The 24,546-nt window shown below is 33.3% G+C and overlaps 1 protein-coding gene across 3 annotated transcripts in view; it reads right to left on the reverse strand.

Moving 5' to 3' along the window:
- Positions 1-182: 182 nt before the first annotated feature.
- The window catches only part of LOC117102799 (histamine H2 receptor-like), a 27,187-nt gene continuing 2,823 nt past the window's right edge, over positions 183-24,546 (reverse strand). The window contains exons 2-4 of one of the 3 annotated variants that reach the window (XM_033243210.1): positions 15,817-15,996; positions 5,489-5,619; positions 183-4,374 (exon numbers count right to left, since the gene is read on the reverse strand). In XM_033243210.1, the coding sequence (XP_033099101.1) occupies positions 3,314-4,374; positions 5,489-5,507 (1,080 nt within the window). In that variant the 5' untranslated portion in view covers positions 5,508-5,619; positions 15,817-15,996 and the 3' untranslated portion in view covers positions 183-3,313. Of the gene's footprint in view, positions 4,375-5,488; positions 5,620-15,816; positions 16,800-24,546 lie in introns of those variants that run through there. The other 2 variants (XM_033243212.1, XM_033243213.1) reach the window with 2 other exon arrangements.

Below are 24,546 nucleotides of genomic sequence, written 5' to 3' on the forward strand. Positions count from 1 at the left end.
CAGTAGCGCGTCAAAACGAGCGCGTATTGGTTGTCAAGCAATTTTGTATTCTTTACCACACAAAAAGTCCTTAACGACAACAGCGCGTATTTTGACCCGCTTTTTTGATTTCACGAACTAACACAATTGAATTTAATTGTGTTAGTTCGTGATGTAAGCGACGGTTTAATAGGCCTAGTTCAAAATCGTTTCTGAATAATTACTTAGACCTAGAAAATGCGTATCAAAATGAAAATCGCAAGCGCACTTTATATAGACTTAGTATTGTCAATATACATGTTTATATCTTAGTAACGGCACGGTGAAACAATAATATAGCATAATAAAGAGCTCGTACAGCATATTGTCAAGAATGCTCTAGGCACGAATGACGATAATGACATTGCCGTATTCGTATTCGTTATCGTTTTCGTAAGGTTGCGAAATCTCCCTATTGGCACAATGACCACCCTTTTAAAAACCATAAAATGTATCAAGGTAAATTACGTCATGTAAAGTTTGTGCAAGCAGAGCGTCAAAGGATGTTTAATTTTTTTTAAATACTGTTTAAAAAATTAAAATAAAATAGCATAGACTATTTGGCTATGGGGTATGGGTCTGAAATAATACCACCCCCCCCCCCCATCTTCTGAAAACAAATTTGTTTAATAAGGATATAATATTGTATAGCAGTGAACTTGTTATGTAGTAAATAATATGTTAATATATGTTTCCTAACAAATGTAGCTGATATTGTATTTAGATTGTTTGCAAAATGCTAATAATGATGATGATGTTTATATATAGGCGCAAAGCGCTACTGCGAAGGAAGCGCTAAATCAGATCAGATGCGTTTTATATTCAAGGACTTCTCCACAATAACACTGAAAGTATTATTTAATATACTGTATTTCCAAATATTACAGAATATATTCATGATTAAGTCACAATCTGTCAGGTGACGTCACATGGCCAAGGACATTTCCTTATATTGATAATAATAATAGACTTCATACAGAAATGCATCATATTGCAAATTGCTATGAAAATACATAATAATACAACCAACTCCGACTAATAGGCCATCTGGTAATTCATTTAAAGGTGATTGATTAATGAATAGTTATTATTGTTTGAAGGTTTGCATGGCGCAGTAATAATATATTAAATGTTTGTGGTACACAGACGTATACGGTTTTGAAAAGAACTATTTTTTTGTTGAGAAAGTTTTGCCATAATATAAGTATTACCCTGTTTGGACTCTGCAGATATTATTCTCCTGATGACGATTGAAGCAACTCAATCGAAAAGTATCAGCAACTCAGTTTCAAGTCGAGATTTTCTGAACAAAACAACAGTCCTTTTCAGAACTATCTACGAGGTGTACCACAAGCACTTAGTATATATAGTTATTATAATGGCAAAATACTGAGCTACCTTAATAAACATACGGTGATATCCATAGTTACTTTTGCATTGATTCGTAGAGAATTGATTAAAATACGGTGGTAGGCCTACTACTAGTAGGCCTAACTAAAAAGCCGGCTTTAGGCCTTTACTCAGGGCATGGAGTTGTTATTTAGAAGGAGTCACAACAAAATCCTCTCTTTTGATCAGCCTACTTTTCCGACAAGATAACGAAAGCAGAGAGGTAGATAACGACGAGGTTCAATTACCGAATATGAGCATGCGCAGTAAACCTTCTTATGCTTGTGTGTGACGAAAAAGCATGGCAACTAGAGAGAGTGTCAGTTATCAACTACACGCTATAGTAGCGTCAAACCGATATATGCTCCTATATCATTTCCCTGCTACGAAAACATGTTCAGTTTCAACTCAAATTACGTTTCTGTACGAAACTGTAAGAAAATGAGAAATAAAGAAAATGATAGTTAACAAGTTGCTTAAACTATTTGTCCTAGTTATAAAATGGAGATACGTGCGGAAAATATAAAATATAGGCTTTAAAATTTCCCAAAAACCCATGAAAATTACAAATGACAGTGTACGAACAAACACATATAGCCACTTCAAATAGTCGTAACTTTTTAACGAAAAGGCGAATTTTTATGCGGTTTTTTTGTAAATTATTCTACGTAAAACTCTCTTGAGATGCAAATTTATTGAACAGCGAAAATTGAATAAAAAAAACTCTGCGCATGCTCAAGGCATGCTCTACTGGTCGTTTGTCACGAAATTATTTTCTCTACAAAGACAAAATTTTAACAATCGAGGGCGCAAAATCGTCGGAAATGTACCCTATTGACAAAAGACACGCAGTTAATCACGGTTCTCTTTGAAGATTCAGTACACCGCGCTTCGCTCATTGGCTGTAGATAAGTAGATAATGTGTTGTGACTCCTTCTAAATAACAACTCCCTGCTCAGGGGTACGTTACCCTACCAGTCATTTGCGCCCTGCCACTCGACACCACTAGGACTTTTGTTTAAAAATGATAATTGCTAGATTGTTGCTAATAATTGGAATAATAATTCAATTTATGCCTCAAAGAAACCCTCTTGAAAAGGCTTAAGTCTATATTAATTTCACCAAACTCGCACTTTGTAAATTATTTTGCATTCATTGTAACGGAAGTCATAGCGCCCACTAAAGTAGGAAAAGTGTGGACTGATCATAGAGCTATGGTACTGATTTCGTGTCCTGTTTATTCGTAGTATAGCCTGCCTGAGTGCTTGCCATTGTTTAGGTCCTACTGGATTGCAGGGGGCGCTGGCACTTCTTTTCTAATATTTTCTATTAGAGCCGCCGCGTGGAATTACGTTCTCGTCTGTGTGAAGTCAATTCAGCGCCAACAGTAGTAGAGGCTACCGTACTCGATACAGGTTAGCCAGTTGTCTGATCAATCTCAGAAGGATAGATGGATAGAAGGATGCAAGATAATCCTTAAAATTGTTCTCCTTCTAATGATTGTGTATTCTTAGTACGAGGCCTACATCATTCTGCGGACAATATTTTGTCTTTGATTTTGTGTAGATCTACGTTTTTGTAATTGTAAACAACAATTATTGTATCGTTTTTCACGACATAAACATTGTTTCATTCCATCAAAAATTTAGCTTAGGGCTACTAAAAACTGGAATAATGAAACAGATTCCTTCACATTATGAAGTTTAGTAATCGCGCACTCACTTAAAATAATAATTAGTTGTTATTAGCATGCGGATTGTAGTTATTAAAAAATAAATAAAAAAAAAACACAGAATACTGTACTGCTTATAGGACAGATATGCCTCTCTGTAACCATTCATAGAACAAAACTTTAAACTGTAAGATTCCTTGTTTTAACAGTATGTTTTAAGTAACTATTATTGCGTTATACTATCATCGTTGACTCCCCTTCGTTAACGCTTTGAGTTCGACATCTGAAAAGTTTACGAAAAGCCACGTTAAAATCTTGACGCATGAACGCGTAGATAAACGGATTTAGAGAGGAACTACAAAACATCGCAGCTTCTACAATCCACATTAAGACCGCATATGTAACACCATAAATGTAACTCACAGATGTCGTAACGACAAGAGGAAACAATGTAATAACAAACACCGAAAGTATTAGACTTGTAGTTTTAAATGCCTTTTGTTGAATCTCCCAATATATTTTCATAGTTCCACGCTGAAGAATGTGGGACGGGCTTCTCGACCCATCCTGACTGCTCTTCTCGCCACTGTGTTGGTGGTGTTTTTCTATCTTCTTGTTCTGTTGCCGAGCGATGCGATACGTTTTGAAGTGTAAAACAATTATGATTATCATGATTAATGTAAAATACACACAGCATATGCAGTTGCGAACTTTGTTCCCAAAAGTATCGAAATGCATTCCCGCTTTCGACTTTTCTAAGTCCCAGAAAAATGGTATGATGCAAGGATATAGGCTTGCGAACCAACTAAGCGCTATCAAGTATAACGTTCGTTTTGGAGAAAGTTTTGAAATGTATGTTAAAGGCCAATTCACTGCCACATACCTATCAAACGTTATTAATAATAAATTATGTATAGAAGCCCAGATGAAATAAAACAGCGGAATAGTATACAGTGAACTGCCCTCTGAAAACTCTGTGCCTACAGCAGTATTTTGAAAACTTCGCCTGTAAATTAAATAATAAATAACGGTCGTTGGAACTGCAATGAGTCCAGTGAGAAGGTCTGCTACGGCCAAACTGGCAACGAAGTAGTTTCGTACGACGCGTAGTGACGGCTCGTAATAAATTGCTAGAATTACGATAGCATTACCAACGACGCTTGTTACAAAAATCGAACCAAACACGAGCGAGACGTAAGAGATGACCCAGGCGGAGATTTCTGTCCTCGGATCACAATCATCATCCTCATCCGTGTTAAGAGAACAATTTATTGCGTCACCATATTCCATAATTTCTAGTAGGAGAGAAATAAGACAAAAATAATTAGTTTTAGAATATACATTAAATTGGTGATTTATAGAAAAATACTGTATATCACACCGATGTGACAAAACGTTCGATTGTTTTTAAACAATTTACAAAGTGAAACATCTAAAATGAAAATTTATATGCCATCATATAGCCCTATTTTATAAATCCTATTTTATAAAAACTTGAACTAAATTATACAACATTTTAAAAATACATAAAGGACTTTAATGCAGATGGTGCATATCATCTGAATCAACTTTCTAGTTATATATAGTTGTCTCAAACATCGTTATGTTTATTACCTCTTTTTTACATAGAAATCTACTTACAAAACTCGTCAACATTTTTCAGTTTCTTTTGTGAAGATCCTTAGGCCTATGTTTGATCATTTGTTGCATTGGTGAATGATTTTAATAAAATCAATTAATTATCATACAAAGGGGAAACTAAAAATACATAAACAATATTCTAGGAAATGAACCAAAGCAGGAAACTCAATAAAGTCATTATAAAAATTGATTTAAAATACTGTAATCAAACAGTAGGATTCATAAATAAGAATCGGAATTGTCAACAAATTTCAGCTCAGGCAAATCTAATATCTGTCATTTTTTTTAAATTTAGAAACGCGAGAGAGGCAGAAAAACGATAAGAAAGAAAAAACAACAAGAGACAGAACAAAAGTCACAGCAAAAAGTTAACATAAAAACGAGTCAAGGTGCACACGTAAGCAATGTTTGAAGGTTTGCTTCGTGGTAGAATCAATAACGGACTGTTGAAGATTGAAGATTATTCCACAGCCTGAAAAACTTGTCAATAAAAGAATGTGGTGAAGTGAGAGATGGACTGACTTAGAATGGGAGAGAAGAGAGGCTTGAGGTGTGAACTCTGTGATAAAGCAGAGAGGGTTTAAGTATACCGAGAGAAATGGAAAAATCATCAAACATAATGCGAATAGACCTAAAAGTTGACAATCCAGAAATATCACTACTGGTTTTGAAAGGCTGTAAGTGAAACTTTATAATACCATTTCGATTCGGTATTTTAGGACGTAATTTCCTACGAAATTGCAAAGTTCAATGTAACGTTATACTTACGTTGTTTTCTTGATAACATATCCACAACGTTTGCGAATGTTATAATAACGTCCTGTGTTTGCTATGTTGCAATAATGTTTGCAGTGCTGGATTGGATAGCAGGTTGGTTCTCATTGATGTGATGTTAAGCCCTGAGGATGATAGAACAATTTGGAAATACTGAAAATTTCTAATTAGCTATAGGATTGCTGTTGTTTGATCCTTTAGTAGTTGTCGTTTGAGATATGCCTATAGCCTTTAGGGCCCAATCACCAAGCATGTCAGGCTGAACGTACATGCGCAGGAGAAAAACCACAATTTGTAGGGGAGAAAATATATGTTTAATTTCTACATATTAGTGGACTCCAAAATCGATTACATAAGCCTTTGAAACCCCTAATTGTCAATTTTATTTGGGGTGGGGGAGAAATTCGCCCCCATGGAACACTTTCGAGAGTTTTTGAGCGATACCCGACCACACCCATTTTTTCGTCGGGGACATCGACCCCCCCCCCCCGTCGAGGACCTCGACCTCTGTTGGGCAAATCCTGGCACCACTACTGTAGGGTCATCGGACCTGTAGGTCCGGAGTGCCCATCCCTCTGTCGTAAGCGTTGGGGGGAGGGGAGGGCAGTCTGAGCAATGCTTTGAGGAGACTTCTTCTCACAGCGAGTCTTTTACCCATTTATAATCCTGAGACACAAACGCAGGTAAAGTGTCTTGCGCAAGGACACTGCGTTCTGCACAGAGAGAATTTTGAAACCCCGACCACGAGGTAGAGAGTTCGAGTCTCACCCGCTGCGCCATATACAGTAGTCCTATGTATACAAATGGGTTCAGTAATTTACTACAGAAACAATGTTTTGTCATTTACCTATTGTTTAAAATGCTATTCATCAAACTGTAATATATTATACATATATACCTCGATAGATCCACAGATTCTAATGATATATTCAATATCTATCGTATTATTGTCAATTTTCCTTAATACGGTAGGCCTATGGTAATTTATGATGTAAATACATGCACAGACCATAGACCAATCCTAAAGTATTCAAGATGTTTTATGAAAAGATGTTCTTCGTGAGNNNTATATAAGTTGCTCCTTTCCAGTAATGCAATTTAGAATGCGTTGATTTTCTGGCTAGAGTACCGGTATCATGCTATGTCGCAATATCTCAATAAGTGAGTCATTTATTTTGAATTAGACATTTTTTGATTATTGCTTTTTTCAATAACCTTGTGTCAGTAAAGGACTTCAAATATAGCTTATTCCACCTACTAAACATAAACAGATTTTAGCATTTTGTCATTTTCACATTTTTAACTATATAATCTACATTTTATATTTAACCTTTTTACTGATCTTATTTAACTTTTAAATTCTATGTATAATAAATTATCTTTTAGGCATATGTCATTTTATTATTATTCTAAATTGCTTTAATCCTTAATTTTGTAAGCTTTGTCATTGTTGAAGCCTTGTTTGTAACTTTATCCTAGTGTGTTTATAATTTTAATACTCGAAAATCGCACTGTAAATGTCACGCAATTTAGCTATGTACCATTGCTGCCATGTTGATATATGAATAAAATGAAATGAAATTGCCATCGGAGTCACGTCGGTTCACCTAATCAATTGATAATTTAATTTTATTTTTTTATTTAAATGATAAAAATTCCGTTGCACTATTATTATTATTATTATACTGTATCCAATGTTGAGCATAGTATCTATATTATATGCAGGTATATAAGTGTACATATACATATTGATATTGTTTGGCCTCATAGCTCAGTTGGTAGAGCATCCGAATGGTAATTGGAAGGTCTTGGGTTCAAATCCTGATATGGAAATACATCAGGATGATAAATATTTTTCACAAATATTCACACTTGATCTCCTGGCCATGGTTTGAAATTTTACGATAAACGGTGAAGACATAATGTTCTATTTTTACAATTTCGTCACAATTTTAAACAACACATGCAGACAATTTTCGACTACTAAACAACGTCATATGCTCACAATAACATCAGTGGTATCCTATATTCACTTGCGGTAGTAAATTTAAACAAGTGACATCATTCCGGTTTAATCATATTTTATTTTGAACTTTAGAAGTGTACTGTATACAGATTGTCTGTTCCGTCGCTATAAATGTAATGAATACACCACACATGACATTTAAGAAGAATAATGCATAATATCGTAATGATGCAATTGGCGCAACGAGCTGTTATCGTTGTGCTATGACGTCGCTTCCCATTAATGATAGTGAATAACCCACAACAGTTCATAGGCCTATAATGTTTAGGCCTACAATATCTCAACAGGAATATAAAAACATTATACTACCAACAATCAGTGGCTGCGCTACGGGGACAGGGGTCCATGCAATTTTCTTGCCCCAGTTTTCTCCCTCCCCCACCAACTAATAAAATGAAGAAAAGAATAAAAAGCATAGGTGAGTATTTAATACACATTAGTAGATTATTTACATTATAATATCGATTAAATAAGCCTAAAACCCCTAAATTGTCATTTTTTTGGGGGGGGGGGGTTCTCCCCTGGACCACTTTTCAGACATTTGAACGACGCTAGACCACGCCCACCTCTGACCACTCCAGCATATTTCCACCCCCACTCAAATTTTACCTTGCCCCTTACTCCATCGCCCCCACCTTAACAATACATCAGTACACTGACATGCGTCGGTCGTTGCAGTACCAGCAGATTATGAATTAAAAATCCTGTAATTATTGCAGTTGAATGATCGTATGTATAGGCACATTTTAAGTAAGGTTGTTCTTCTTATCTTTTATATTATGTGCGGATACATGCCAGTTACAGAATAATGACAAGATTGAAAAGACAAAAAAAAATCCATGATGACTTAAAGACACAAAACATTAATGTAATATCTCCACGGTTGTATTCAGATTACTCATCAATTAACATTGTTATAGATAAATGGATAATCAATCACAGTGAAGAAGTCGTAATGAAGTTGTCTCATCCTTGATAAGCGCATTCAAACAAGACCAAACTCCCTATGGCACATGTAACTAATCATTCCAATATATCATAAAAAATTATTGATAATCGTAATGGTAATGGCATTAGGGGTGTTTCGTAAGCTTGCCAATACCGACAGCTGATCATATTCATCTCGTATATGTTATACAGTATCGGGCACGTTTGAATAATATGAATGAAGATAGAAATATTAAGGAATGTTATAATGTTTAGATGCGAAAAACAGAGAGATGAACTTTATTGGGTTTACAACGTTTAAAAAGTGATATGTTCTATTGGTTTAGGTGAAATATGTCTTTCTCAAAATATTAATAATATAAAAATGTTTATTTCTGAAATTGAAATTAGATTGACAGATATAAAACGACATAATTTTTTTGAAAAGACAAATTCATATTCCAAATCCAGATATTGCAAATGTTCAAGCATACATCTAAAATAGGTGAACACTTGATAAAAAAAAAATTAATTATAGATATAAAAGAATGATACAAAACTTAGATTGGGTATTTTGGAACTAGAGCTAAGGGTAGATGGGTAAATATAAAAAGTAGAGACAAATTATGCAAATTATGTCACTTAGATAAAATAGAAAATAAATTGAATTTTGTATCAGTTTCTCCCATTTTTATTTAAATTACAAAAACATTTCTACCACATTTTGTCAACAAAATTACTTCAATATTTTCTTTTATTTGATCTCGTATAAAGATGTGAATATTGTCAATAATTTATCAAAGCATGACTGTATATTATACCTATAATTATAGTAATGTATATTAAAAAAATAAAAGAAAGAAACCCTCTCTTAATTTGTATTTATATTTTATTACGTTAAAAGGGCCGGAGGCCTTTTTATTGAACAAAAGCATTCGGGCACAGAAAAAAAGTAGCGAATGTTTAAGGCAAGAATGACAATAATGAAAACGACGTATTCGTATTCGTTATAGTTTTCGTAAGATTGCAAAATCTCCGTAATACACAATAACAAGGCCTTTATAAAAAATAAAATAATATTAGTTATGATCAAACTAATTACGATGCTTATGATAAGTATGCTAGCAATATGGTATACACTGGTATATAACTGTAATAATGATAATTAAATTATTTGGTTTTTTTTATTGTTCATACGAAATTGTGAAAATGGTATCCAATACGGTTACGTTGTCAACCCTTTTCCCTACGGTAATATGTTTGTAACAACGTAGGGAATTCATGCCTTTTGTATGAATCAAGGATCATATTCAGCTAGTACGGTACAGTACAGCATATTGTCAATAATGTTTTGGGCACGAATGACGATATGGATAATGATATGTTATTATTATTATTAATATTATTATTATTATTATTATTAATATTATTAATATTATTATTATTATTAATATTATTATTAATATTATTATTATTATTATTATTAATATTATTAATATTATTATTATTATTATATTATTATATTATTATTATTATATTATTATTATTATTATTATTATTATTATATTATTATTATTATTATTATTATTAGTAGTAGTAGTAATAGTAATAATAGTAATATCAATATTAATTTTATTACTATCATTATTATTATTATTATCATGTCAATTGTAGGCTTCATATCATAATGGTTATTATACAGTAGTAATAAGTAGGCCTATTATTATTATTATTATTATTATTATTATTATTATTATTATTATTATTATTATTGAATGTAGGTTTAAAAACTAGTAGCGTCTCAGATACAAAAAATGTAAAATCGAGTTTTAAGAGTGAGTGCTTTTGAAACTTCTTCACTGGATGTCATTTAATATTTAGTATTACGTGTCGTGTAATCGAAAGCTCAGCTCCCTTATTTAATGATCGTTTTCACAGATTTTATTTCAAATGTTTATTGCACTTTAAATAATACTTCTGTTGCGTGTGTCTTTAAGATGGATAACTATCATTCAGCGTTTCCGATGCCGCAATCATATTATTATTATTATATTATTATTATTATTATATTATTATTATTATTAGTAGTAGTAGTAATAGTAATAATAGTAATATAAATATTAATTTTATTACTATCATTATTATTATTATCATGTCAATTGTAGGCTTCATATCATAATGGTTATTATACAGTAGTAATAAGTAGGCCTATTATTATTATTATTATTATTATTATTATTATTATTATTATTATTATTGAATGTAGGTTTAAAAACTAGTAGCGTCTCAGATACAAAAAATGTAAAATCGAGTTTTAAGAGTGAGTGCTTTTGAAACTTCTTCACTGGATGTCATTTAATATTTAGTATTCGTATGTTTGAGAGGTATTCTTGTCAATCCCCATATTCATTCCTACAGGTCTTGTAATATTAATGATGGTTTTTACATGTTTTAATTCAAAAGTTGACTGAACTCTAAATATTTTATTGACGTCATTACGTTCTACGTCCTACTGTGTCGTGTAATCGAAAGCTCAGCTCCCTATTTAATGATCGTTTTCAAAGATTTTATTTCAAATGTTTATTGCACTTTAAATAATACTTCTGTTGCATGTGTCTTTAAGATGGATAACTATCATTCAGCGTTTCCGATGCCGCAATCATACAAACATCAATTGATCCAGTTGATTCGTAGGGCCGGCCTGCTACCGGCTACTATGTTATATTTCTAGCAAAATCATTGTGCTCTGTCAGGTCCATCAGATGACATGATAAAAATGGCGATACAAGTAGATGTTGACTCGATCTTGTGTTGTGTGTGAACGCTTCTACCATTCTGTTATGAATTATAATAATTTATTAATTGATTGTAATAAATAATAATATTATAATTTACGGATTTTGAAGGCTTATTTATTCGATTTTACTATTAAGTCTACTAAAGTAAAAATATATACTGAGATGTGTATAAGAGACAGATATTATTAATATTATTATTATTATTATATTACATCAAAACTCTGGTATTTAGAACTATATAGGTACTGTCACAAGCCAGGTTTTCCGTGTTATTCCCCCTTTAAACGGATCACGTCTGAATGAGCAAGTTCAAAGGCAAACGTACGTATTAATGCAAAACAATATATTATGAATCAGGACCAACCACCCTAACAACATACATCAACCCGCACGATCCAATGCTTAACTATAATCTCAAATCCTAGGTTAACCCCAAACGTCAAGACCATCCCACATAAAAACACATTTACTGAGATCAACCAACCCCCACAAACCACACAAATAACAGCCCCCCCCCCCTCCAAAAATACCTTATCTACTACTCAGTGGGTGCAAACGACACACCCAAACTGCAATCAACCCCTATTACCCAATGTCCATCGCTTTTTCAACAATCAATGTTTCAACGAAATATATATATAGTACTCGCGGTTGACTCAACGTCTCAACTCGCGCTTGTGCACCTCGTTTCCAGCTTTTGTGCCAGGTCCGTTGCTTGTATAAAGCCACCGAAGTACAATGTCCCTTCTTCAATCAGACAGACAGTATTTTCATTCAGTTTCCAAAATTCAAACTAAAATTACCAGAGGAGCCCTGAAATACACATCAATCACAGAATATGACGTTTGCAGATTATGCGTTAACAGTTAAATTAATGATAATAATAATAATAATAATAATAATAATAATAATAATAATAATAATAATAATACCGATCATAATTAATTATCCGCTACCACTAAAATCTAATATCTGAGCGAGCAATAAAACGTTATATCAAGGATTAACCATCAATTACGTACATTCCAATACAATTTATAATATGATAATCAATAATAAGATAAACCAAACTATAAATCGATATACTAAGCAAAATCTATAATGCAACAAATTAGCACACGATAAGCCTATCACTTTAAGAATTCTGTATTTCCAACTTACAGTCTGTACTGACTCCTCAAAAACACATAAACTCGGCTTTCTTAGCCCACTACCGTATATACCGTCTAATTTCCAGCTATCGCTGTTCATAGGGCTATTGCCAATTTAATATCCACTATTCTTGAAAACTGGAGCTAACGCTCAGGTTATATTTTACCTATGCTATCGCACTCAAGACCCACTCTCATTGAGTCTCTTCATGGATCTGCCCCTCCCTGAATTTCAGATTTCCCGGCGATCTTTATCATAATACGCAAATTAACAATTAATTGTCATACAAATTATCTACGTTACCCATCAATCCTAAACCCCCCTTACACAGAGATCAGTACACCCCTAATCATTCCTGTCAACACAGCGTCTGTGTTGTCATGATAACAGTATTATAATAGAGTATAATTCCGCCCTCTTGTGACACTACCCAATTCCTAAGAAAAAAAAACTTCATCAATATTAATATTTACACAGGAAGTCTTTTCTTTGAGTAGCCAACTTAACATTATTTCGTAGTTTCCTACGTCATACACTACATTTGATTTGCTATAGGCCTATTCACCTGGGCAACGACTCAAAAAGTCTGATAATGAGTTTGAGTTCCATGAGTCTACGTTGGTTGAGGGAGGAGAAATTAGTGGATATGAGGGCACACCGTAGGTTGCTGATGAAGGCCACAGGAGTGGCAGAAATATCCGAGTTTACAATAAATCAGTGTTCTTAAAGTCTACTACTGAAGTTGTTTCATTATTTTCTATATATATATATATATATATATATATATATATACATATATATATATTTATATTTATATATTTATATATTTATAGTTATATATGTATATATATTTCTTTTCTTATAGACGAGGGGCGGCTCCGACCATACAATCTGACGGCCTAACTCAGGCTTAGGCAACATACGTTTCGCCTTTCACTATATCACTATCATTATTGTACCATTATTTAGGCAATACTGAGTTCCCTAATGAATATAATATAGTAGCCGGTAGTAGGTCCTACGAATCCCCTGGATTAATTGACGTTTGTATGATCATTATATAGAAAATATTAACAAATTATACACATGCATAATATAATATATATTTTAACTACTTGTGATTATGAATACATTTTAACTCCTGCAAACCACTACTTGGTTATGTAGTTCAAGGCTATGACTCATCTGATTTATTCAAATTCAAAGTCGGAATTCCATGTTCACGTGACTGATAAAAAAGCTAATAATTTCTTTTACTTAAATGTGCTCATATCAAGTACGATCGTCCTAAAGAAAATTCGGACAATTGAATGAAATATTGATAATACGTTGCCAGCCATTACAAGATCATTTATTATTCTACAAAAATATGTAGGCCTATTGAGTAAAGATTTATGGGTGCCGAAAGGAAAAAATGTACTTCGGAGAAAGTTAAGAACAAGCTTGAAAGAGATTCAAATCGACTGTATCTTAAGACCATCGTCATTGCGTATGCAGTCAATAGTGTACCAATTTGAAGTCATGTTATAAACTATAAGATAACATTATGACTGAATAATATGTGTGTACAGTATGATTGTTGAATATGTCCTTTCTGAATAAGTTTGCTAATTACAAATTTTTATTACCAAAGTTAAAAACTACCGTATCTTTAATGTGTATATTCAAAATAGTAGAGTACCAAGATGGTCATTTGTTTGTTGTTGAAAATGTCCGTCTATATTATACCATACTCAGGTGTTCATTGCTAGCAGCAGTTTTTCATAACATGCCGCAATGCGTTTATTTTGTACCGTACTAATGGAATATTCTGGAATTTATGACCATTTGTAATAACATATTTCCACAACGGTGAGTTATGAGACTAAATGTTTGAAATTGTTTAAAATATAATTATACATGTTTCTATTTTTGAAACAGATTATTATTATTAAATAACCGAAAATGATGCTTCGAATCATTGAAATTTGTTAACTAATCACTAAACGTTTTCATAGCTCCATAATTGAGAGTTTGAGATTGTCTCAGATGTATCAGAAGATTAGTGGGATGGTCTGAGATTGTTAGACTATGGATGAAAAGATTGGTGGATTGGCCTGATAGACTGATAGACGGATGAATCAGAAGATTAGTAGATTGGCCTGATCGATTAATAGACTGATGTATCGAAGGTTTGGTGAATTGGTATGGCCTGATCAATTGATGGACTAGTGGATCAAACGATTTGTGGGTACAACAATAGTCGGACAGATTGATAGACTGATAGATCAGACGATTAGTGGATTGGCCGATAGATTGATAGACTGATGGATCAGAAAATTGGTGGGTTGGCTTGATCGATTGATAGACTGATGGATCAAATTTGCCTAATAGATTGATAGACTGATGGATCAGCACATTGGTGGATTGGCCTGATCGATTGACAGACTGATGAATCAAAGGATTGGTGGATTTGCATGGCCTCATCAATTGATACAAAAAGGGTAGAACAACAATCTGATAGATTGATAGACGGATAGATTAAAATGATCAAATCAACCGTTGAACTGATAACAATTGGTTGGCAGGCTGATGCATCAAACTGTTGAAATGGTAGAGCATTGATATGTTGATAGACTGATGGATCGAAATGTTGAACAGGTAGAAAATTGATAGGTTGGTAGACTAATAAATAACCCGTGGATTGATGAATATATACTGATTGATGAAACTACTAAAGTGATAGAGTAATAGGTTAAAAGACTACTACTGGTAGATTGATAAAAGAATGCTACATTGATAGACTGATGGATCAAAAGAATTTTGGATTGATACTTACATATTTATTTATGGATTGATGCCCTAGAAGATAATATCAATATCCAGTACCTACACACCTCCGATAGTTCAAGGTAAGTTAGGCCTAATAGTGTGTGCACAATGTCTATAATATGGAAATTAACTTATTAATGCTTTTTGGGTAACTGCTGAAACTGCAACATTATAAAATATTCGCATCGGGAGCTGAGTCTGGTTATGTTCATCCAATACAGTAACCGATTTTAATTGGAAGCATTGTGCATTTAATTGTTTAACTCATCCATATGACGTGAGTTGTAATGTAATATACCAACTTTTTTCAAAATGGTATTATAATAACAGAGTTTCTGTTACAGTTATGTGACTAGTTATATTGCATTTATCAGGAGGACATGCATACAATGTAGAATAGATTTGCCCATGATATAATATATTATCGTTACTAGAGAAATATATAGAAACATTAATGATGATGATATTGATGGTGGTGTTAATGGCGATGGTGATGGTGATGACGGTGTCGGATAAGATAGGAATGATAATGATAGTGATGGATAATATTAGCCTAATAGTGGCAATGAGCCCAATATAAAGGCATGCATAATGATCATCTTACTCACGTTTTCCACGTATATGCAAACTATCTTCTCGGGTGAATTGGAGAATTGTGATCAAAGATGTGAATAGGACCGTACTGATTTCTAATTTCAAATGTCGTCTGAAGTCTCACTCTGTTCGACACCTTTATTGATGAGGCTGGTACGCTTCCACAAACCAAACAGAGATCAAAACTCCGGATCCTGCAGGTGAAATACCTATATTTTACGTTTCAACACGCACAATTACAATAATGCTGACAATGATGTATATGTCGCCAGAACGAAATTGAAATTCAAATTGCATAGGAAAGCGTGACTGTTTATTGATGAACATGTGGTCAATTCAGGAGCAGGATTATCATATCAATGACCTAACGACTTAAAAATCCATAAGTCCAGTGAAATACACAAAAAACTATAAGAAATGTAAACATGTTTTTACAATTACGACGGCAATAATTCCAATACATCCTATAGCATTCACTGTTGGCGGGTTGTGAAGTGGTTCACACTATGTTTCAAACATAAATATGAGCTGCACGAGTATTGTTGACTTATAAATAATAAAACATTTATTGGCCCTTTTCTCAACAATAATGCCATCAATCAAGCCATAATAACAAAAAATTTAAAATCTGCATTATTATACATTAAAAAACATTTTAACAAATAGAATTGCTCATTTCAAAAGTTATAAGCTTGAAGTAAACATCAATTATTACTGAGCCAATACATGGTGTAGGGAAACGAAAACGTGTTATGAGAGGATTGTAAATTACCTGTTTTAAATTTCAGATGGGTAACTTTAATGAGCCAACGCAATTTGTATGGCCTATAATATTTCGTTATGTAGGGTGTTTCAAATAGATGTCCAGATAGGCTGACTGCACACTTAGTGTGATTGTAACGCCAGTGAGCCATGATTTCAATATTATTTGGTCGCATGAAATGAGTGTATACCGTAAAACCTCGAATTGAAGCCCTGGCCTCCTTAATTTTTTTTTCTTTGCGAACTTTGAATGGGCTTCTTATCGAGGTGGGCTTCATTTCGAGATGAGCTTCTTTTCGAGGCTAAGTAAAGGGGGGGGGGGTGGCTTTTTCAAAATGAACGCTGTAAATTCTGTGAATTTGTAGGCCTACTATAAAACAATAAATAAGGCCACTTTAACATCAATCTGTATCATGAAGTGTATGGCCTTAAATCACCTAAACTACTGTATAACCAAGCTTTTTTATAATTTATTTTGTTTTATGAAATTCAAGTACAGTGTTAGTACTGTACTATCTCTAAAAGAAACCTATGCTATCTTGAAAAGAAGCCCATGAGCTTCTTTTCGAAGCTAATTTTGCAAAAAAAGAGGGGGCTTCAATTGGAGATAGGCTTCATCTCCATGTTAACCCCACTGGGCTTCAATTCGAGGTTTTACGGTATAGCTCATTCAAATTTTATGCACGAAAAAAACAAAAAACAAAAAACAACATGCGACTATTTGGGAGTGTTGATGCAATACTAAGATGAGACCGTTAAGTGCAACGTATAATCATAGAAAAATACACATAATAGGCCTATATGCCTAAATTTGTACCGTGTTAGAGGGACTGTAAAATCCGTCCATGAAAAACATGACGTAAGCGCCTTTGTTCTCCTTAAAATTGCAGGGTATGCTAAGGTCTGCTAGTGGAAAAAGTTCGTTAGCCTACAATCCTGCATCAAAATACAATTTTACAAATGTATATTTTTTTTATACCTGCATGGTTGTCACATCATATCATATCATTTATTTTACCATTTCAAATTTACAAAAACGAACATAAAAATACAAAAATACAAAACGACTCAACAGTACCTGGTAGGATTTCTCGAAAAGGGCAATGGCCATTTGTCTGGGAACCGAAAAACAGATTTAGCAGAAATTTCAAAATATTTATTTGTAAAGCATCTTAACTATTATAAATGAAATATTATTATTACAATTACATTTATCAAAACTGGAATATAATTTAATGGAACACAGTTTCCACTCTTCAAAAGAATTCCTATTCCTGTACATTTAACTAATACCGGTCTTACGCATGCATAACTGTAATCACTGAGAACACAGAATATCTGGTGATACAAATAACATTGGCAGCGGAGGTCCCGACAGCTACTGTTAAGAGAAGCAAGCAATGAAAAGAGGAGCATGCGCACATAACTCTTGGAAGCAGCGCCTCCACTTCAGTGTTTGCTGCCATAAAACCTCGAATTGAAGCCCAACCGAGATGAAACCCATCTTGAATACACTCCATGATACTGATTGATGTTACAGTGGTCTTATTTATTGTTTCATCAAATTCACAAAATTTACAGCATTAATTTTGAAAAGAAGCCCCCGCCCCTCCACCCCCACCCACTCTTTACTTTGCAAAAGTAGCCTCGAAAAGAAGTTCTTTTCGAAAAGAACCCTATCCAAAGTTCGGAGAGAGAGAAAAAAAGAAAGAGCCCAGGGCTTCAATTCGAGGTTTTATGGTATTCCATCATGCAGTTAGCAGAATAGGAAGCTTTACCATTGTAGGGTATGCTTGAAAAAAATGCGGAAATTCTAAGCAGATGAGAGAACGACTCGGGTAGTTTAGGTTATTCTAGATACCAAGGCAATTTAGGCCAAAAAAACAAAAAAAAAAACAAAAAAAAAAACAATATTAACTTATGCTATTCACTGCACAAGCACCATTGATCTGGAATTGATTTCCATTTCACATCCGTCAGTCCAAGTCATTCACACAATTTAAGTCACTTCGCAAAACTCACTTGTTTTAATAAATTGTTGGTCTTAGAGCGCTGTGAGACTGCAGTATAAGAGCGCCATATAAATGCTCAATATAATTATTATTATTATTATTATTATTATTATTATTATTATTATTATTATTATTATAATAATAATTTATTATTATTATTATTATTATTATTATTATTATTATTATTAACTGGAGCAACCTACTCGAAAAATTAGGAATGGCATAGAAGGTTGTGCAAAGGAATGTTAATTAAAACTGAGAAAAGGTACAATAATTTTGTAATTTTTTTTGTTTGACTTGACGGTCCGCTAATGATGAAGTTACACATAATTATTATAATCCAGAAGCGAACAGAGAGCTGCCAGTCTTTTTTCTACAGTATGCACAAAGCCAGGTAATAAAAATACATAATGATATCAAAGAGACAACAACAAAAATAACAATGATACCATTAACAATGTAGTATTATATTGTAATTGTTTCACTACAAAGGATACCGTAACTGTAGTTATAGTATTCATAAATAGCAACAATAATAGCAAAAGCAACACCAACAGCAACATAATGTTAACATAATTATACGGCCGAATAATAATAATAATAATAATTAGTAAAATAATAATAATAATAATAATAACAATAATAATAATTTGTTTAAAAATATTTCATATTGATTCAATAATAGGCACATGTGCTCATTTGACCTAGCTTTTACAGAATAGTATGAAATAAGCCAATTAGAAAATAATTCGTGTTTAGTAAATATGTGTGGTGACAGTGGTGGTCCCAGAATAGAAAGACCCCAGAATAGAAAGGAAGCTTGCCCTATGTTTTTTTTTTTTTTTCTATATTATTTTTTAATTCATGCTGAAGACGTACTTTATGACCCCGTTCCGCAAACTGTTTATCCTACGAACCAAATTAAATGTCACGCACTCAGACTCGACCCATCCGCCTGAAGGCAAATTTCTTATATATATAACGGGTATAGACTAACTAAAACATACAATAACATACAGAGTCAGTACAACAATGTATAATATGTCAGAAAGCTTAGATGTTTCTTCGGCAATCACCAATTCAAGACTCAGGCTGGATAATACAAAAGCAGTCACTTAAATAGAAGAGTAATCTTATCTACATAAATGGTTTACCAGGTGGAATTAAGGGATCAACAGTAAAATTAGCCTACACGTCAGATAGGGCAAAATATCACTCCTATTAGTATTATTTTATTTTCATTTGTAAGCATAGACCTAACATTTACATTGAAATAACATTGCAAGGGTTGGCACTGAGTTGAAAATTTAATAAATAAAAACAAGATGTAATATGGAATTGATATACTAAAAGTGACTTAAAAACTACATGTTAAAAACTATCTCTGTTTTCTTACATAATATTAATGCATAAACGATGGCAATAGGACGTCAAAGCGAAAATATCTCTCTATGTTGAGGCCCTAAAAGGTAAATTAATAATAAAATATACTATAATAACAATGAATTACATTAGCGTGAGAAAGGGTTGCGATACGAGGAAAGAAATGCCCGCATTAGCCAGAGCAACTAATTTGACAAAACAGACAAAAGAAATATCATCAATCGTTTTAAAATGTCATCTAGATCGACGTTCCGCAAACTATGGTCTGCAGCCTAAATTTGGGCCGCGAAACATTTTTGGAGGGCCGCGAAGCCATCTGGAAATTTAAAAAAAATTAATAATAACAAAGAGACATTTCATCATGGAGAAAATAGTTTTTAATACAGCCGCTTCATTGTTTCAACAATTACGGCGCTTGCAAGCGCTGCTGAAGTGCCAGATGCCAGATAACTACAGTATTAAGTTTATAAGCGGTTTTTGTGTCTATTCCCCCGGCTCGGGAGCTAGACACTGTTATCGTCTAGTATGAACCCTGTAAGATCGAGTAAATCCGGTATGGAAGAATGATGGGATGAGTCATGAGCTAAAGGTAAAAATAAATATAAGACCTGTCCTAGAAAGATCACTACAGTAAACACAACACATTTCTTGATACCCGAATGCCCATGTGGATACTTTATTACTAAACATCCTGTAAGATACCGGTAGTCTTTCAAAGTTGCGGATTAACAGAGTGTGCTAAAAGTTTTTGGAAGTAGGAGAAAGCTGAAAGTGTGGCTGAACCGTGTTTGGTTGAATCATGTTAGAAAAAAAAACAATCAACAATTGTCGGGTGGGGGGACACACAAATGTACGGTATTATTTATTTAATAAAATAATATTTAATTTGTATACAATGCAATTTAATCACTCAGAGAACAGATAATGATGTCAAAATATTGTATATACATGGAGGCTTCATGATCAAACATTTCTTGCCAGGATTTGTTATGTTGGTCCCTGGCGCGGCTGGGCTGCTGGAAGTAAAAAGTTTGAGAACGCTGATCTAGACTACCAGCAACACTGTAACTTCTCCCACTTGAGCACTAAATACAAGAGGAGAGCTCCACATTTCGTGTATTGTCAACAAATTAGGTCTATACAAAAGACAATGACCTTCGTGACCTTCGTGACCCAGCCCTCATATGCCTTGGCCTGCAACGCCTTCCCCTTCAACTTCATTTAACAAATAACACCAAGATACGTGTTTTCTTTGTTTATAATTATGCGTCCTGTCACAACAATGACCGAGTGTTGTCTGTTGAATTACGAATGGCACCAACGTTACGAGCTGCCAATTTACATAAGTTCTGGATATGTACGTCCCATACCAATCGTTCATCTATATAAACTCCTAAAAATTTAGTAACTGGAACTCTGGAGATTTCCTTTCCATTCTTGATAATGTTATTTCCCTTTTTCTACTCCACCTTCCAAGATTTTAGTAAGAGTTTGTTAAAAAAGATAGAATATTGGAACAATATCTCAAATTGATCATCTTCTATGCCTATCAACAGCAATAACAACAACAATAACAGCAATAATAACAACAACAACAATAAACATATAATAATAACAACGTTTTTTATTAATAATAATAATATTATTATTATTAGTAGTAGTAGTAATAATAATAACAAAAACAATATAGCAATCACTAATGAAAATACGAATAAATATAACATCGATGACTCAAATTCAGGATGATAACTTGACCAAACCTTGTTTTGCCTATACCCAATTACATCCAATAACGAAAAAGATAACCATTTACCATAACCGTAGCGACAAAGGCTAACTACAAACTACAACTGCCTGTTTACTTCTATTTTTGGAGTCCTTGGGTGATCGGCTTTATATTAATAGTAAGCAAAACAAAAATAGTTAATAGCATGAACGACAGCTAAACAATAAGTTACCAATTTCGTTCCATATATTACTACTACTACTACTGTAACAGCCTACAAAAATTCAATGCAGCAAAAGCTCCCGTAAATAAATTCGATGATATATTTAGGCCAAATAAAATTAATTGCTTGTTTCACGTACCCTCCCTTATCAAATTTTGGAGTCGCGTAAAAAATTTACAATTTTCTATTATTTTTTTTTAAGCTATTATTTTTTAATAAAGAACTAAAATATTTACGATCTGAAAGATTGTTGTCAAAACCTAAGCAGAGTTGCGAATATAAAGCAAAGTATACATTACAAAGGCTCATTTTTAACAAAACAATTTTTGTTTTGATATTTACCAGCACAATTAACGCTAGAATTATAGGACAGTAAAATTGATAGTCAATATACACTTACCGAACCTTACGTGAAACTAATTACCAATTTAATTTTGCATTAACAAGCTCGTATGTAATAACCATCGTACCCGTATAAACATTATCTATCCATTAACAAATACATATCAGATTCGTTTATAATTAATTAACAAAACAAAATGTGTGTTCCACACTTTTCAGTATTAATATTACATTAGGCCTACAATATCGCAGATTGATAAACCATGATATATGATAAACCTCACCTACATTATAGTGTGATAAACTAAATCGACGAGTAGGAATGAATCGCTCTAAATTGATCGCCTTCTGAAGTATTGTTTGATTAACATTTATTCATTCATTCATCCATTCATTCATATGCCTGTAGGTCAGTACTGCTAGTGCCTTGTATCTATACGGTAGTAAACTGTAGCAGTGCACATAAAGAATATGAAACATCTGTGTTTAGAATGAATATAAGATTAGATGAATTATAAATACTTTTCAGACTGACAATCAGCAGACGGCTTAATAGTGGATTTATGGCCATATTACAGATACATTATGTTTCAAATAGGTTTGTTAACTTCACTGAACTGACCAATGCTAAAGAGGGACTCCATTTTATATCATGTAGATATTATACAATATTTTCACTTTGATGAGATTAAGGGATAGCCTATGCTAATCCACATCAAATATTGCTTGACACTATTTCTGCTATGAGCTTGTCATAGCATAGAAAAGGAATGATGACAATGAATCAATCTTCGAGTAAAATCGTGAGTATAGGTTCATGGATTTACCCTATTATCACACAAAATCTGAGGCAACTGTAAAAAGCATTTTTTTCTTTATATAGTTGTCTCAGACTCAATGAACCAGGATTATTAGTATGGGACAATCAAAGAGTAGACCTTTTTTTCAGTGACGCATTTTGACATATTGTATGCATGTGTTAAACATGGCATTGTCTGTAGTGAATTAAAACAATATTTATTATTGACATGGCTGAAAATAGGCTGTCTGCGACCGCAAAAGTATATAGACATAATACCGTATGTGAACATTGAAAATATACCTGTTTGCCTTATGCCTACTTGTACAATTTTTCGGTTACTGGAATTACATAAATTGGTAGTAAAGTACACTTTTTTTTTTTTATAAGACCCAGTAATTTTTTTTAATTTATTTATTTATTTTTTTTTTGGCCGATTTCAGGCTCAAAATTTTCTTATTTAGTTCAAACTTTACACACTTTTCAACACCAAAAAAAATTATTGAAGGACAGTATAAAACTTATAATAAAGAATTACATAGTCACACCTACTGAACTTAAGGATAAAATTTGTTGTTTTTTCTAGATAAATAAATAATAAAATCCTCATGTGACATTTTGCCTTAGCCTTAATTTATTCTTATTTTGTTCTTAATTTTAAAGCAATTTCAACGTTCATATAAAATGTGTTCTTATATTTAAAAAAGTGTACCTTTTAAACCTGAAATTTGTCATATATCTAACGTGTGATTAAACCTCAGTGAATCTGTTACATATTTGATAATTATTGAAGATATGCGATAAAGCATCTAAAATGCAAATAATATGTGAAGGTCATATTGGATTTCCTCTATGACAGTCAGTCCAAAGTAAAGGCCAATCCCATGGCTTAATGAATTGGGGGGGGGGGGGGCTAAGCTCAGTCCGTCAGCCCGTAAAGGTTATATAGAACTAAAAATTGCAAATTGCAAGTGAAGTGCTGCGAAGTACAACTGCATATAAATGTTCTTCGAACAAAATTATTTATGCGAGTCAAGTGAAAATAACGAATAATAAAAATATAACAAATAATATGAGACACGACCCATTGTCTATATTAGAACAGCGTTGGTACCGTGTACAATAGTGTTTTGCTGCAGTGACATCTCGCTGCTGAGGACTCGCTGCTGCTGGCGATGACTCGCTGCTGGCGAATCGATCTGCGCATGTGTATAAAATGGTATTTATTTCCGAAAACACTGTGTGTATGCCAGTCTACAACAAGCGTCCCCTAAATGTAATAATTAAATTAGCACGTTGAAATAGGCTAGTAAATAAGTTTAACTGGGTTCTAAATATTATTGGCCTCAAAATATTGTGGCTGAGACATGGCCAATTAAACGTAGAAATAGAAAACCTAGAAATATAGTAAAAACGCTGAATAGTAATACACCAGCGTCGCGACATGCGGACGTTGGTACGAGTAGGTTAGTCTACAAACGTCGCCTAAAGTAATTG

Source organism: Anneissia japonica, unplaced genomic scaffold, assembly GCF_011630105.1.
Source record: "Anneissia japonica isolate Jap-2015-1 unplaced genomic scaffold, ASM1163010v1 scaffold287760_len733007_cov179, whole genome shotgun sequence".
Taxonomy (NCBI): Eukaryota; Metazoa; Echinodermata; class Crinoidea; order Comatulida; family Comatulidae; genus Anneissia; species Anneissia japonica.